Genomic DNA, 16,298 nt, shown 5'->3' with positions numbered 1-16,298 from the left:
TAAGTATGGCTACCACTGCTCTCTTCAGGTTCCTGTTTGTACGAAGTAGCTTTTGCTACCCTTTCACTTTTAGTCTATGTGAGTCCTTATAGCTAAAGTGAATATCTTGTAGGCAGAATAAAGATGAATCTTTTATTCTTAAAATCCATTCAGCCAGTCAATGTTTTTGAAACGGTATGTTTAATCCCTTTACATATAATTACTGGCATGGAAGGACTTACTATTACCATTTTGTTCAGTTTTCTGTCTATCTTGTAGCTTTTTCATCTCTCTTTCACCTTTTTTCCCTCTTTTACTTCTTCATTTGTGTTTCATTGATTTTTTGTAGTGACATGTTCTGGTTCCCTTCTCATTTCCCCTTTGTGTATATTCTATTAATATTTCCCTTGTGGTTATCACTGCATGTGACAAGTTGCTCTTCTTTTGCTGCTTTCAAGATTCTCACATTATATGTAACTTTTGACAGCTTGATTATGATGTGCCTCAGTGTAGGTTTCTTTATTTTATATTTATCCAAGTTGAAGTTCTTTACATTTCTTGAATTTGTATATCTGTTTTTCTTCTTAGATTTGGGAAAGTTTCTTTAGCTAGGTATTCTGCATCTTTCTCTCTTTCTTTACTTTCTGAGACTCCCATAATGCATTTATTGTTCTGCTTGTCCATAAATCCCTCAGGCTCTCCTCATTTTTTTTCTTCTTTTCTTTTACTCCTCTGCCTCAATAATTTTTGTTAAGTCCTGCCTTCAATCTCACTGATTCTTTCTTCTGCCTGGTCAAATCTGCTGTTGAGGCCCTCCAGTGAAATTTTCAATTCAGTTATTGTTGTTCTTTTGTTTGGCTCTTCTCCACAGTTTCTATCTCTTTGATGATATTCCCATTTTGTTCATGCACCATTTTCCTGATTTTGTTTAGTGTCTACCTGTGCTTTCTTTTAATTAATTGGGAATCTTTATGATGGTAATTTTGAATTCTTCACCTGGCAATTCATATGTCACCTTTTTTCAGGTTTGGTTTCTGGATATCTAATTGTTTCCATGGTTGGCTGTTTCTTTGTATGTCTTATTTTTCATTGTTGGGATTTCAGCACCTTAAGAATCAGTCAACTTTCCAGATTTTGTGGTCTGGTTTCATGCAGGGAGGACTTACTCTATATAGCCTGGCTGGAGATTCAGGAGACCTCTCAAGTCTTTTCTGGTACATGCCCTCTCTGAGCTTGCGCATGTAACCTCCTATTTGAAAAAGGATGCTGGCTCCTATTCAAGAGCTCCTCCTGGTGTCTATCTGCAATACTGCTGCCTCCTGGAGCTGTAGTAAATCACAGTCCTCGAGTTCCACCTAGTGTCTGTCTGTGATACTGCAGACTGTAATGCACAACTGACGTCTATTCCCAGGGATGCCCAACCAAGGCACCGATTTTTGTCAGTACTTGGATACAACCAAGACAAATCTCTCAGGCAGCACCACCCTAAAAGTCAGTTAATGTTAAACTCCTTTCCCCCCCGCAGGAATATGGGAATTGGAGGTTTCCTCCCAAACAGTCCACCATGTGCAGGCTTGGGTGGTGGGAGTGGTTATGAGGAGAAAGTGGGGAGTGTCATGAATTTCCTGTCAAGCCTCCATGTGGTTGGCTTTCCATTAATTAGCCTGGTGTGCAGGAAACTTTTAACTTGTTTCTGGATTTCTCACAGAGGTATTTTGTCAGTTTGTTGTGTTAAATCTGTCTCCATGGAGGAAAGAGAGTCTAGGGCTTCCTATTATGCCATCTTGCTGATTATACTTCCTGTCTCCATTTATTCTTTATTTTTAGGGATACATAGAAGTCCCTTACTGATGTACATATGTGTTCTTTCCAATCTTTGGCACAAACACATAAAGCCACAAAGAATGGCCTTAAAATATATCTTTATGTATTTTTGCCAATTTATCTTTAGGATACATTCCTAGAAGTGGGACTACTTAATCAAAGGTAAACATACATTTAATTATGCTAGATGTTTGTCAAAGTTCTCTCCACAGAGATAGTACCACTCTCATTTCTATCAGCAATGTATGAGAGTACTTATTTTACCTACAGCCTTGCCAAAAGATTATGCAAATTTTTGGATATTTATCCACCTGATTGGTGAGAAGTGGTGTTACAATATAGTTTTAATTTGCATTTCTTTTTTATAAGTGAGGCTTAACTACTTTTACATGTTTAAAAGTCATCTGTATTTCTTTTCCTTTGAACTAAATGACCTTATACTTTTGCCCATTTTTCGATCAGGCTTTTACTTTAATTTTTATTTTTAAGAGTGCTCTCTATATTAGGGAGGTTAGCCCTTTATGATCTAAGTAGCAAATATTTATCCCAATTGATTATGCCTTTTGACTTCCCTTATGGTGCTCTTTTTTTCTATGCCAAAGTTTTTTTTTAAATGTAACTTAATTCATCAATCTTTTCTCTCAGATTCTAGGTTTTGAGCCATAGCTGTTCCCCTAATATTCCCATGTTGTAAAAATAATTCAGACATGCTTTTTTTCTAGTATTAGCATGGGTTCCAGTTTTACTTTTAGAGCTCCAATCCATTTAGAATTTATCCAGGTAACAGTATGAGGTACAGTTCCAAATTTATCTTTCTCCACATGGTTGGTTATCCAGTTAGTAGAAAGCTCATCTTTGCCCCACTGACTCAAAATGCTGCCTTTATCCCTATAAAATTTCTATTTGCATATAAATCTATTTCTGGAATTTCTAATATGCTCCATTAGTCTGTTTGCTTTTTTAGGCATCTCACTATTTTAATTGTAAAGGCTTGGGGTTTCCCTGGTGGTCCAGTGGTTAAGCCTCCATGCTCCTAATGCAGGGGGCCTGGGTTCGATCCCTGGTCAGAGAACTAGATCCTGCATGTTGCAACTAAAGATCCTGCACGCCAAATGGAAGATCCCACACATGGCAACAAAGATCCACGTGCCACAACTAAGACCCAGTGCAGCCAAATAAATAAATATTTAAAAAAAAAAAAACTGTGAAGGCTTTACACTTTACATCTTCTTTTTCAAGGTTTTCTTGGCTATTCCTCCTGCTTCTTCGTTTTTCCTTAGAAACTTTAAATTCAACTTTTATTACCTCCTCTCTAGAAAAAAAAACCTGTTGGTATTTTTATTAGAATAGTTTAAAATTTATAAATAAGAGTTAACATGTTTATAATGTTGATTCTTTAAAAACACCATAATTGACCAAAAAAAGGCTCTGTTCAAGTCTACTTTTGTTTTTCAGAAGTGTTTAAATCTTTTCTCCTACAAGTTTTACACATTGTATCTCTATTTGTTATTGCTACTGAAACGGTGTCTTCTCTTTAATTGTAACATTCAAATGGATTTTGCTTATATATAAAGGGTACTAATTTTATACATTAGTTTTGCAACTGTAACTTTACTAAATTACCTGTTTGTCATAGTTTTTCCATTGAGTCTTAGAGGGTTTAAAGAAATATAGTCATATATTTTACATAAAAGAATAATCTCTTCTTTCCAATTTTTAAGTCTCAAATACTTTCTCTTATCTAATGTTATTGGCTTATGATCACTAATACATTACCACACTTGCTCTGTTCCTTCTAATATTTCTAAGACTGTCTGCCAGCCTTTCTTAATTGGGATCCCTCTTCTGAACCATTGAACACAAAATGATTTCAGTGACTATTTCTCAATGCCCGCAAGAATAGTACATAACCAGTACTTTTCTAGATGCAGAGGTGAAGTTAATAGCTGCATACAAATGGATACTTTACGGCATTAGGGTATTCTTTCCCAGAATGCTGGTTGAGAAAAGCTGTTAGACTATTCAGTATTTATAAATGCTCTTACTAACTATGATGGTTTTACATGTGATTAAAAAATACAATTACCATACAATAATATTCCCATATGTTTGATTTTACAATATGAGTACAAACAGCAAGTTAAAATCTTGGGAAACTGTTTATCTTTATCTTAGTCCCAAAAGTATAGTACACAAATTATAACCACTTGAAAGACAAACCACAAAGGAAATTGTTAGGCAACACCCAAAACCATTCTCGAAAAAAAAATCTGTAATTTCTCATATATATATAACTATTTGAAGATATGGTAGCATATTACTTGTTTAAAAAAATGCTTTTTTGACTTAATATAGGCTACAAATAATTATCTATTTAACCACAAAATCAACAAGGTTTATCAAAATCAGTATCTGATCCAAATCCTGTATTCTTGAACAATGATAACCATCTAGATAATCATTTAGAATTTCAACTTTATAAATTTTGTTTCATTACTGTATATTCTTTCCATTTCATACTGCAGCTTATGACCACTACCTGTTATTTCTAAAGCCTGTACCTTGGTTTGCTTCTAAAAGCTGGGCTATTTTTTCCTTCTATATGATAATAAATAAATATATTGTTTGAAATACTTTTACCCCTAACAAAAAGACAATTTCTTTTTTTAAGAAAAGTTTTCTTTGTGTTTACAAATGATTAGTGAAAGTCACAAAGCAGCACAAGATAGTATCTTCTGAGTTGCAGAAAACTGATTAAAGAAAAAAAAAAGGCTTCAGAAATACCACACCAGTAACAAAGCTTTTTTCTGCATCCTGTTTATGTATTTTTTCCCATCATGCACAGGTACCCTTTTTATTTAAGTGAATCAAAAATCAAGCTACAGATTTATGTAGCTTTTAAATCACAGTGCAATTCAAAGCTACAACTAATTGTTCAGATTTCTGTTCTCTAAGTTATGAACCCACTTTCCATTCCAATTCAACTTACTAAGGGGGGGGGAAGTGAAATCACACTGAAATCTCCTATATTTTCAGATGATAAAAGATTATACTCTTGCTCTTATACTCAATCTCCTGCTTTTCACTGGGAAAAAAAAAAAATCCATCACAGTACAACCGAGTTTCACACAGAAGTTTAAATTACCCTTTGCATGTTAGGAAATGTTTAGAGAAAAAGATGTCTTTTTCTAGGAAATCACTTTCACTTGAAAGTGATGCTGCAACACTGGGCAGTCTAGAAGGGACAGACATCTATTTCATGGCACATTCTCAATTGAGGAACATTTAGATCTAGAGAATATATAAAGAGCACCATTATTTCTCTTGTTTTTAGTGAATTGAGAATATATGAAAAAATTAACGGTAAGGAAAATTACTTCTCTAATACTCCATTTTGTTGAGTGCTTAAAAATTTTAATCTACTTCCTAAAATTAGCTTTGGCTAATTAGACAAACTCTTAATCAATTTGAGAAGTGTCTCAAAGTTATCTGCTTGCAAATATTTCATTATCATGTAAATATTTAAGTAAAATAAGTTTGCTTTCTTAACAGAAAAACAGACTGAACTGGAATGTCTTAATTTTGTACTTTGGAGCTAACTTGGTTTTTACTGCCTGCCATTAAAATATATATATATATATATATATATATATATATATATATGCTTTTAAAAGGCAAAGTCACAATTATTGATTTACTTTAGAAAAATTAGGAAAGAAGCAGAATTTTAAAATTACATCACCCAGAGAGATCCAATTAACATTTAGGGATATATATATATATTTTTTCCCCCCATCCTACATGGACTGTTTACAATAATGACTCATACTTATGCATTGCCCTGTATCTTGTCATTTATTGTCACTGAATTAAGACCTTGCTACCTAATAAATCATCCCAAAACTTTATTGACTTAAAACAATAACTGTACTATTATCTTTCATCTAGAACCTGCGAATGCCCTACTACTGACCAAACTTAATAAATCAGCACATGTAGTAGAAACTCAATAATGGAAAAAAAGAAAAGGCCTAAAAATGACTAAAGAAATACTGTTAAAGTGATAACGTGACCCCTGCATGTTGTGATCCCGACTGATCTTTCTTGACTTCTTTATATTTTCATCATTTCCCAAGTTTTCTATAATGACTACATATTTATTATCAGAAAAAGCTAAAAAATTTTTCTTACTCAGAATATAATCTTGTATACATGATACAGATAAAAATACTATATATTATATATATATATAAATAAAAAGAGACTCAGAATTAAAAAGTCAAGCCCATAAAAATATTAACATAACTCTCTTGGCTGGTGGAACTATGGGTAATTTTTTCCCTTATTCTTTTTTATATTTTACCAAGTTTCTTTATCAACATAACTATTTCCATAATTTTAAAAAACTACTTTTAAATATGTAATTTTCACTAAATCTTTAGCCTCCCCTCTAAATAGCCGCAGCATGTTCATGCTCTACCTGAAAACTGGCTATCCCCTGAGGACACTTTTCCTCACAGCACTTTCTCTCCCACACTCCCTGTACTACTGGGACTTACGGGGAGGTAAATGTCCTCCTCACTTATCACTACTACTGTTCCTACTTCTCCCCAACACAGCTCCTTTAAGGCCCATGCCATCAGATTATGCCACCTTCTACCCACCCTAATTACTAGTGATACAATTCTTGATAGCTCCCCTTCAGTCACTGAATAGTTTAGCAACAGGCTTATTCTCTTTCCATCTCTACGTTTTTCATTACTCTTAATTGAAATATCCACATGAACAATCCATCCAACATTTGGCCTCTATATGATGCTGTTTTCCTGGATCCACCCCTATGATCAGACCTTAGACCTTAAGATCTCAGTTTCAAGCATCTCAATAAACCTTCCTACTTCTGATTTCTTCCCCCAATCCATCTTTAACACTTTTCCCAGAATTCCAATCCAATCCACTCCCATCACTTTCATTTTCAGAATCTATTATTACCTTTAAATCTTAGTTTCCTATGTCTAAAATCCCTGCCTTGCTCCTTTCTCACTCTGCCAGTGAGAAAGGAGCAAGGCAGGGATTATAGACATGGGACACTAACACCACCCAAAACTCACCCAGCAAAACACTCACCCAACAAAACCTCAGATCTTTTAAATCCAGCTCTCTGCCTATTCCATACCTTTTACCAAGTAGCTGAACAAGACTAGAAAAAAAGAAAAAGAAAAAAAACCACAACTGTGCTGGTTGCTTTCACTTTAAATTCATGACCACAAACCTCAAAGTGAGCTCTCAGTGTCGCCAGCAGTCACTGCTCCCCTTTACAGCAAAGGGCCTTGAAAAGGAGTTGACTACAGTTACTTCCATTTCCTCCCCTCCCATTCTCTCTTGAAGCTACTCTGATCAGGCTTTCATTCTCATCACTCCTCTGGGCATGTTACCTAAGTTACCAATTATCAGCCCAAAAGCATTTAATAGGCTTAATTATTCCTTCTTGTTTAAAACACTTGCTTTACACGGCTCCTAAAACAAGGCACGCCCATGTGTCTCCTCGCTCCTCACTGGCCACTCCGCTTTCCTCTCCTCTGCTGGAGTTGCCTCTGTTCCCCACCTTCCCTAGGGTTCAGTCCTCCAGCCACTTCTATCAGTGCTCATTCTCTGGGCAAACTCATCCAATCTCATGGCTTTAAATACCATGCAGCTTGATGACACCCAAATTTCTATCTTTCCCCTCAACCCCTTCCCCAAATTCTAGATACATATACCTGCCACCTCTCTGCCCTACTCACTGCACTCCCCTCTCGTCATTCCTCAAACGATGCAGAGGACTTTCCAAGCCCTTCTAAAATACAGCCCCTTCCCCTACTTCATAGCATTTATCACTATATGACATACATTATCTATTTGCATGTCCATCTGCTTTATTGACTATAACCCCTATTAGAATATAAGCTCCATGAGGGTAGGGTATTTGCTATATTGTTTACTGACTAGCACAGAGTGGGCACTAAAACATTTGTTAAATGATTTAAAGATTCGTTAAAGTTTTCTGCTTTATCTCCAAGTGGTGGGATTGAAAGGACATTTCAATAGACAAGTTGCACATTTCAATGTTTGAGTTTTTTACAATCAACATGTATTACTTTTGATATGAGAACAAAGGAAAAGAACAAGTAAAAATGTTAAGCTTAACAAAAATGAAAAAGAATCAAATTATATGAATTTGAGAATATATATTTATGTAAACTACTGAGAAAAAGTTTTATAAACAGGTCAGTAGGACTCAGACAAGGATAACACCTAAGTTTTATCGGTTTATCTTGAAAGCCAACTGTAGTTGGTTGTAGCTGCCTGAAGCATTATTCCCTTTAGCTAAATTGGGTTCAGCAGAAAAGAGGGTTGCTTTCCAGGAAAATGGAAGGGGTAGGAATTGTGGAATTCATGACAGATAAATGATACTCCATGACTTTAAATCTATATGTGAACTATTTCCAATCCTTTATATTCAGCTGAGTGCTCCCGAGAATTCTGTACTTGTACCTGCACCACCTACTTGAGATCACCATATAAATGTCTATGAGAGACCTCAAACCTAGCAACAACCAAAACAGAACTTCTGATGAGCAATGCCCTTTGAATCAGATAAAACAACTCTTCCCCTAGTCTTCCCTCTTTCAGTAGAGGAACCTTCATTCACCCAGCTGCTCATGTAAAAACTCTAGGAATTACCCTTAATTTCCCCCCTTTCACTCAACCCTTCACCTAAACATTCATATCTAGGAGCAAATCTTATTAATTCTAGGCCCAAAGCATTTTCGAACTTTAGCTACATCTTTCTACCTCCTAGATTATTAGTACCTTAGACCAAGGGACCCTGGCCTCTTATTTGGTCCACTTTAATAGCTTTCTAGTTGGTCTGCCTGTGTGCCCTCTTACCCCCTTTTAATCTTATTAACTACAAAGCAGCCAAAATTATTTTTAACAATACAAATCAAATAATGTCACCCCCTATGGTTTCCTCCTCCACCTAAAATAAAATCCAAACTCCTAACCCTGGCTAATTTTCCCAGGCCTATCCCTCCGGCTTTATTTCAAAGCACTCTCCCCTTACTCCCTATACTTCTGCCATAATGACCAACTTTCAGTGCTAATGTTCTTTCCACTACAGGGCTTTTACACTAGCTGTTCCTTAGACTAGAATGCTCTCTCCAACACTCTGATCTCAATTTAAATCCTCCCTCTTCAGAAGTCTTCTCTTATGACTCAATCTAAAATGGCACCTCAGTCACTAACATCCCATCTTAACTCTCTGCACAATTAACTGCTAGATACTTGAGTGGTTTATTGATTAATTTGTTTGTGTCTCTCTCTTTTACTATAATGTAAGAGCAAAACAGTAAGTTATCTTGTCCTTTCACCACCCTGGTGAGAGGGTCTACTTAATAAATATTTGCTGAAAATAATTTGTGTAGCTTTTTAATGTGTTATATTTCAGAAAAAAAAAGTTCTCTTGTCCTCTGTGTGTATTTATTCATATTTGTGGAACAAGTGAATGGGACTAGAGCTAAGTAAGAATTCCCAATTTAGGATTAGAGAAAATAATTCTCTGAGGCTGAAAAAACACGAATTTATTTTGATTCAAATTGAAAATGTACCAACTTTTGCCTGGCAGAGTTAGGTGCTGACTTTACAACAATGAAAAAACAGTTTGCCCTTATGGAGGAGCTTAAGGAAGACAATAAAACGGGCTATTTCAACATAGTTAGTAAATGCCACAAGAGGAGTAGCAGGCGGTGCTACAGGTATGCTTAACCCCTCCTGGGAGGCAGACGATCAGGAAACGCTTCCTCAAGGAAGTGCCATTTAAACTGAAATCTAATCTCAAGGATGAGAATTGTTACCTATGTACTTGTGGGGGTGAAGGGGAAAGGAGAAGGTACTCAGTGTAAAAGTATTTTATTTTGGAGAGAGGAAACAAGAGCAAAGCTCAGAATCCAGAAAGCTCATAACATGTTTTCAGGGAACTGAGTTATTTACTGTGGCTGGAGACCAGAATAGAAATTGAGACAGGGTGAGAGAAAGACTGAAGAGATAAATGGGTACCAATGTGAAGGCCTACTGAGGAGTTCAGACTTTATCCTGAGGGCAAGAAAGCCATGGCAGGATTTAAAGCAAGATTATTTTTCCATGTACCATAATCTTCATTAAAGAAAGATCACTTTGATCACAATGTGGGAAAGAAATTAGAGGGAGAAAGAAAGGTCAATCTCTTCCAAGCAACAAATGATAGGAGAATTAGGATAATAAGAGTGGAGACAAAGTAAAATAAAGATTAAGATCCTACTCTAAGAAGTCTTAGAAGCAGCCACAAATTATAACACAAAATAAAATAAACACTGAACATGCAAATAGAGGTACAGATGTAAGTTACCAAATCTATCAGGAGTTAAGTTTCATAGAATATGTGAATCCAAGCTGAACTTTCAAGGAAATATGTAAGATTTCCAAAGATGAAGAAGGAGATTCCAAGTTTTATAAAAGATTTTTACATAGCAGAGATGATTCCTAGTACAAATAATTTAAAGAAAAATTTAAAATAATCTGCATGTTTAAAATGTATACTGTATCCTATTTTTTAAGCAAAAACTTGAAAACCTACATTTATGACTAATTTATAAGATTATAATTCCATTGTAATTTTTAAAGTCTATTCTATTCAACTGCAAGCTATAAAAATCATCACAGTCTGCCCTCTAATAGCTCTTCTATCATTATAAAGATAGCTTTACTAACAGTAAAATCATATGGATAAATTAGACAAAAACAGTCCAGTCAAGACATATCTATATAAATAATTCAGATTGTGAAATAAAGGCACATAATGTTCCATTATTCTGATAAAAATTAAAATAATAATAAAATAACTTGACAGAAATTTAAGAGATAGTAACCATACACTAATTCAGAAAATATTTATTGAGAATTTATACACACTCACACACATTTTTACATACACATTGGTACTGTGACAGGCAACAGAGAGCCAAAGAGCTAAAAGATAGATTCTTCCTCAAGAATTTATAATCTAGATAGGGAGAAGGACGTAAATATGCTTCAGTAAGCAATTTTATAAGACTTCTGCAATGATAATATAACTTTATAAATTAAAAATTGTTCTAGAAGAGATTTTAATATTCTTTTGCATTTGATAGTGCAAAAGACAGATGTCAAAGGAATAATATTCTAACATTAATACATTTTATATTTCCAATGTTCTACTCTACAGATATAGTGTTGGATTTAAGAAAATTACTACTGATTTGATTTACAGAAGATGAATTACTAAACACCAAAAAGAAATATCAAACCCTAGGTAAACACAGAAAAAAACAGTAAGATGAAAAGAGAAATAATCTATGTAGAAATTTGTTAAAGACCAAAAAACCCCCAACATAATAATAATTTAGATCTGTAATTTAAGTAGTATATTTATCACCTCTCATTTTAATACCTGAAAGTAACATACCAACACTTACCTTACAACTATGAGCATGGCTATCAGGATTGAACAAATAGGATCTGCTATCATTAGACCAAAATTCTGCATCATGATGGCAGAGACAATTACACCGATACTCCCAAGTGTATCTGCTAGAATGTGTAAAAATACACCTAGAAATAAAACATAATGAAAATCAAAATAACATTTTCTGATCAACTGAAAATGCAAACATTTCTTAAAACTATATTCTTGATTTTATATATAAAAAACTAGCAATTTGAAAATCAGTAAGAATGCAGATTCACTGTTTAGTAAAGAAGTAATATTGATAGTACCTTTGGGAATTGAAATAATCTTTCCTTTTAAAAAACAGCAGGGGTTAAAATATTTGACTCATGAAGTTATGCTTGCTCTTAATGATCCTTAGTATTTTGCTATAATATAAATGAAGAAGTAGAGAAATAACTGATTTAAAAAATTTTTTGTGCACATTCATCTCTGGTTAAGAGTCCAGAAGTTAATTAATACTTTGTTAGAAGAAAACTGCATTAGGCTGAAAGAATCAGTCAAGAAAACATTGTTTATAACTACAAATATATGTACACACAGAGCCCTCTGCTGGTAATTAAAATTATTACCATTTGAGACTAGAATTTCCTATGGACCATACTGCTAATCCTGGTAATTATCCTGAAGGTATTGCTACCTAAAGTTACACACTAAACTCAAACCTGATATGAAAGAAAGTAGAGATTTGAATATTTTAAAGTGGACGTAAATATATTTTGAACTTTTAATAATTAAATATTACATTAGTAGGATACTGATACTCTGCCCAAGAACCTAGATATATTAACATTTAATAATTGATACTTGACTGGAAAACCATTTAAAAAATGTCAAAAATTTAGTATACATTATTTAAAAAAATTTTAATTAAGACAAATTATTCAACATTTAGATCTGTAAGAGGTAAAATTTACTGTATAGCAAAACACTGTATCTTAAACAAACCTCAACCACATGTTGCTAGAAATAGAACATTCTTCAACAGCATCAACTACTCTATCTGAAAAGAAATATCTAATGTGTGAAACCATGTGTGTACTTTAGAAATATTTTTCTTTTTTATTATTCAATAAGCAATTAAAGGTAACCCAATTATGTTTTAGGTATAAAACAGAATTATTTAAACTTGAAGACACTTTCTAATAATTTAAAAATGGACTATTAACAAGTTGTTAATTGAATCTTAATACACTTGAATTGATACACTTGAATACACTTAATACACTTGAATCTTAACACACTCTATGAAAATATGCTTCAATCGATCTGCTAATGTGGAATTTTATATCATGTATTAATACCAAATGTAACTGATTCCTCAGTACCTAATACGCTTTTTCATTTGTACACAGCATTGACCTTTACAACAACTCTTCAAAAAGTTAACAGCTCTTTTTTCTATAACAAAAAATATGTTACAAGCACACTTATTAAAAAAATATTCTATTTCTCTATGGTGTTTCATATAACAAAGAATTAAATAGGTTAATAAATTTTGGGACCACTTTAAGTTTTAAAATTAAAACCAGAGGAAGATACACATGGAAGTGGATTGAGGGTCCCTAACCTTCAAAACTCTTAAGTGATATGTGATTTTAAATTTTTATACATTCTTTAATCAATGTTTTCGTAGGACCAGAATTGAAAGCAGCTCTAAACACTGAAAAGGAAAAAGAAAAGAACAAAGGTTCTTGATTTTCCTTTGACTGGCAAGTCCCTGGCTACATCTTATTTGCTGACCTGAAAACTGTTTACTAGCAAATGTCGTTAACTAACTAAGCCCTTCTTACTTTCCAGTAACTCTTTCAAGAAGAAAATCACTACAGAGAGAAATCTAAACTAACATGTTTAACTTATATAAAAAATAAAACCCTTAAAAAGACTTGGTAGGATACTGATATTTTAACTGCCCAAGAACCTACAAAGCCAGGGGTCATATTGAAAATGCAGCAAATAACTGAAAAATTCAGTAAAGTCAGTTTTTCATGTGTATCTATATGGAAAAGTTTTAGTACCTGGAAGTTATCCTAACCTTCAGCTTTCTACTGGGCTGCTTCAGCCACCATAAATTAATGGATACTCTGAAAATACAAGCTAATTTTCACAACAGCTTGTATAAAAGATAATTAGGAATGCAAATCTGACCTCCCTTCCCTCAACTTGTGATGATTTCCAAGACTAAAACTAAATTCTTATTATCAAGGCTAAATTTGTAGCATTGGATACAGATGCATTACATATGCATGATTACAAGCTATTTCAGCAAATGCTCTCCTAAAACAATTCTGTGTATTTCACAAATGGAAAACTAGTCACTACAAGACACATTTAAGCCTCCTGAAATAAGCTCTTCAGTATGGAGGAACATATTCACAGTGAAAAAATAAAAAGCAAGAACTATATCAAAGAATAGAGGAGAAAATAAAAATAAGTCCAGTTGAAGTTGGATCACAAGCTAGTGAGAAAGTCAGACTGCAGTCAAAAGTTAATAAAGGCAGGAAGATGGGGAGCTGCAAATTAGGAACTATGACAGTGAAATTTATATGGAAATCCAGAGCCAAAGGTTGGTTCACATCCCAAAAAAGAAACTACCATAGTTCGTAGACAAGACTGATTTTCTCTAGCTTGTAAATTCTGTAATATATCATTTTACATAATATGTAAGTCCTCTTTATGTGTCATCATTTGATGCCTATGGATATGAGAAAGATCTCCCTTTGCATTAGTTTTTTAAAAAATATAAAGGACTTTACTTTTGAGAGCAGTTTTAGGTTCACAGCAAAACTAAGTGGAAGGTAGAGATTTCCCTTACGCCCACTGTTCCAACTCAGGCATAACCTCCCTCATTGTCAACCTCCCCCACCAGAGTAGTATATTTGTTACAAATGACACATCATTATGACCCAAGTTCACAGTTTACATTAGGATTCACTCTTAGCTCTGTACATTATTTGAGTTTGGATGCATTACATTTTTAGCATTAAATTTTTCCACAACATAAATACATGTTGAATGTTATTCTTGGAAAAATTATTTAATAATTCTACAAAGGCAAACATACTATTATTTATTACTAATATATTTATTACTAAATATTACGGTGTTACTAGAGTCACCGGCATGCGTATTTATTTAGATTTAAGCAGTATAGTTTCTGAATATTTTAATCTTCTTATTAAATCTGAGAAAACAGCCTAGTGACAGTTAAAAGAACATCTGCTAATATACCTAATAGTATATATTAAAAAATCGACTAGGAAGGCTAACATTTTAAACACAAATACTGTGTTATACATTTTTCTTAAAGGAAAATTTCAGATAGCTCAAAACTACGAAACCAGTTTCATAAAACTGAGAAATATACAAATTGCTTGTCATACCTTGTAAAATCTGTCTACTGGGTCCTGTTGTTTCTTTTAAGGAGGGGCCATCTGTAGAGAGTTAAGTTAAATTATTTTAAAACATGTCTTCATTCCTGATTCAATTTTTGCAACTCAGAGTACTTTTCATTCAAATGTATCGTGAAGGATGCATGACTATATAGCCACATCAGACCTACAAAATTATTTTTAAAATTTAATATGGTAATTAAATGAAGATAGACATAGGAAATTTCAAACTGCATCAACAGTACAGAGTATTTAGGAAATTATTATATTAAGCAATCTAGTAAAAAAAAACAGTAAATAAAAACATTGAGTCTTCTAATATTCATAACATACCTTACAGAGCCTGCTGTACCAATTTTACAATTGGAAAATCCAGAAAAAATAAAACTACTGCTTGATATTATAAGAAGACCAAGAAATGAAGCCAGGACAGCATCCAGGAAAACTGGACTATGGCAGTTTCCCAATAGCTTCTAGATGAACGCAGCAAGCTTTTCATACAGAAGAGATAAAAATACTTTTTCATATTGCCTTTATAATGACGAAATGAAAAAATAATGCAATTTTTATACTTGGAAGATTACTAATCAGTATTAACATCAAAGCAGAAAATACAGGTAAACAATGTAAAAGATCAGCAATGTTTGTTATGGGATCATCAAGTGGACTGACGAGCTTTTGATCATGACTAACAGTCATGGTTCTTGGCCCACAGCACCAAAGAGTGGACACACCCTTGTTACTACATCTTTGATGGAACACTGTAACAATGCCAGAAGAAGTATAAAAGCATAAGGCTACACAATGACTTCTGACTTAATATGGCACTGCTGCGTGGGGAGAAAGATGGAGCTACCTTGAAAATCCTGATAGTCAAGTGTAACTCTTCTAAAAATGCAGCTCCCAATCAGAGCATGAGATTTCTGTCTATACATAGTTGGTCGAGATAAAGACAGTCTTTTTTTTTTCCTTTTCCATTATGGTTTATTATAAGATATTGAATACAGTTTCCTGTGCTATACAGTAAGACTTTATTGTTTATCTATTTTATATATAGTAGTTTGTATCTGCTAATCCCAAACTCCTAATTTATCCCTCTCCCACCCCCTTTCCCCTTTGGACCATAAGTCTGTTTTCTATGTCTGTGAGTCTATTTCTGTTTTGTAAGTAAGTTCATTTGTGTCATATTTTAGATTCCACATATAACTGATATCATATGGTATTTGTCTTTCTCTTTCTGACTTACTTCACTTAGTATGATAATCTCTAGGTCCGTCCACATTGCTGCAAATGGCATTATTTCATTCTTTCTTATGGCTGAGTAGTATTCCGTTGTGTATATATACCACATCTTTCTTATCTATTCATCTGCTGATGGACATTTAGGGTGCTTCCATGTCTTGGCTATTGTAAACAGTGCTGCTATGAACATTGGGGTGCATGTATCTTTTTGAATTAGAGTTTTCTCCAGATATATGCCCAGGAGTGGGACTGCTGATCATACGGCAACTCTATTTCTAGTTTTTTAAGGAACCTCCATA

The 16,298-nt window shown here is 33.8% G+C and overlaps 1 protein-coding gene across 1 annotated transcript in view; it reads right to left on the bottom strand.

Moving 5' to 3' along the window:
• SLC30A7 (solute carrier family 30 member 7) overlaps nt 1–16,298 on the bottom strand; it is a 76,316-nt gene that overhangs the window by 29,585 nt on the left and 30,433 nt on the right. Inside the window, exons 7-8 of the mRNA XM_065873730.1 lie at nt 14,749–14,799; nt 11,334–11,469 (exon numbers count right to left, since the gene is read on the bottom strand). Of these exons, the coding sequence (XP_065729802.1) occupies nt 11,334–11,469; nt 14,749–14,799 (187 nt within the window). The remainder of the gene's footprint in view (nt 1–11,333; nt 11,470–14,748; nt 14,800–16,298) is intronic.

Source organism: Phocoena phocoena, chromosome 1 (genome assembly GCF_963924675.1).
Source record: "Phocoena phocoena chromosome 1, mPhoPho1.1, whole genome shotgun sequence".
In the NCBI taxonomy this organism is placed as follows: domain Eukaryota; kingdom Metazoa; phylum Chordata; class Mammalia; order Artiodactyla; family Phocoenidae; genus Phocoena; species Phocoena phocoena.
The sequence above is the reverse complement of the archived record's forward strand: the minus strand, read 5'-3'. Positions and strand labels throughout refer to the sequence as shown.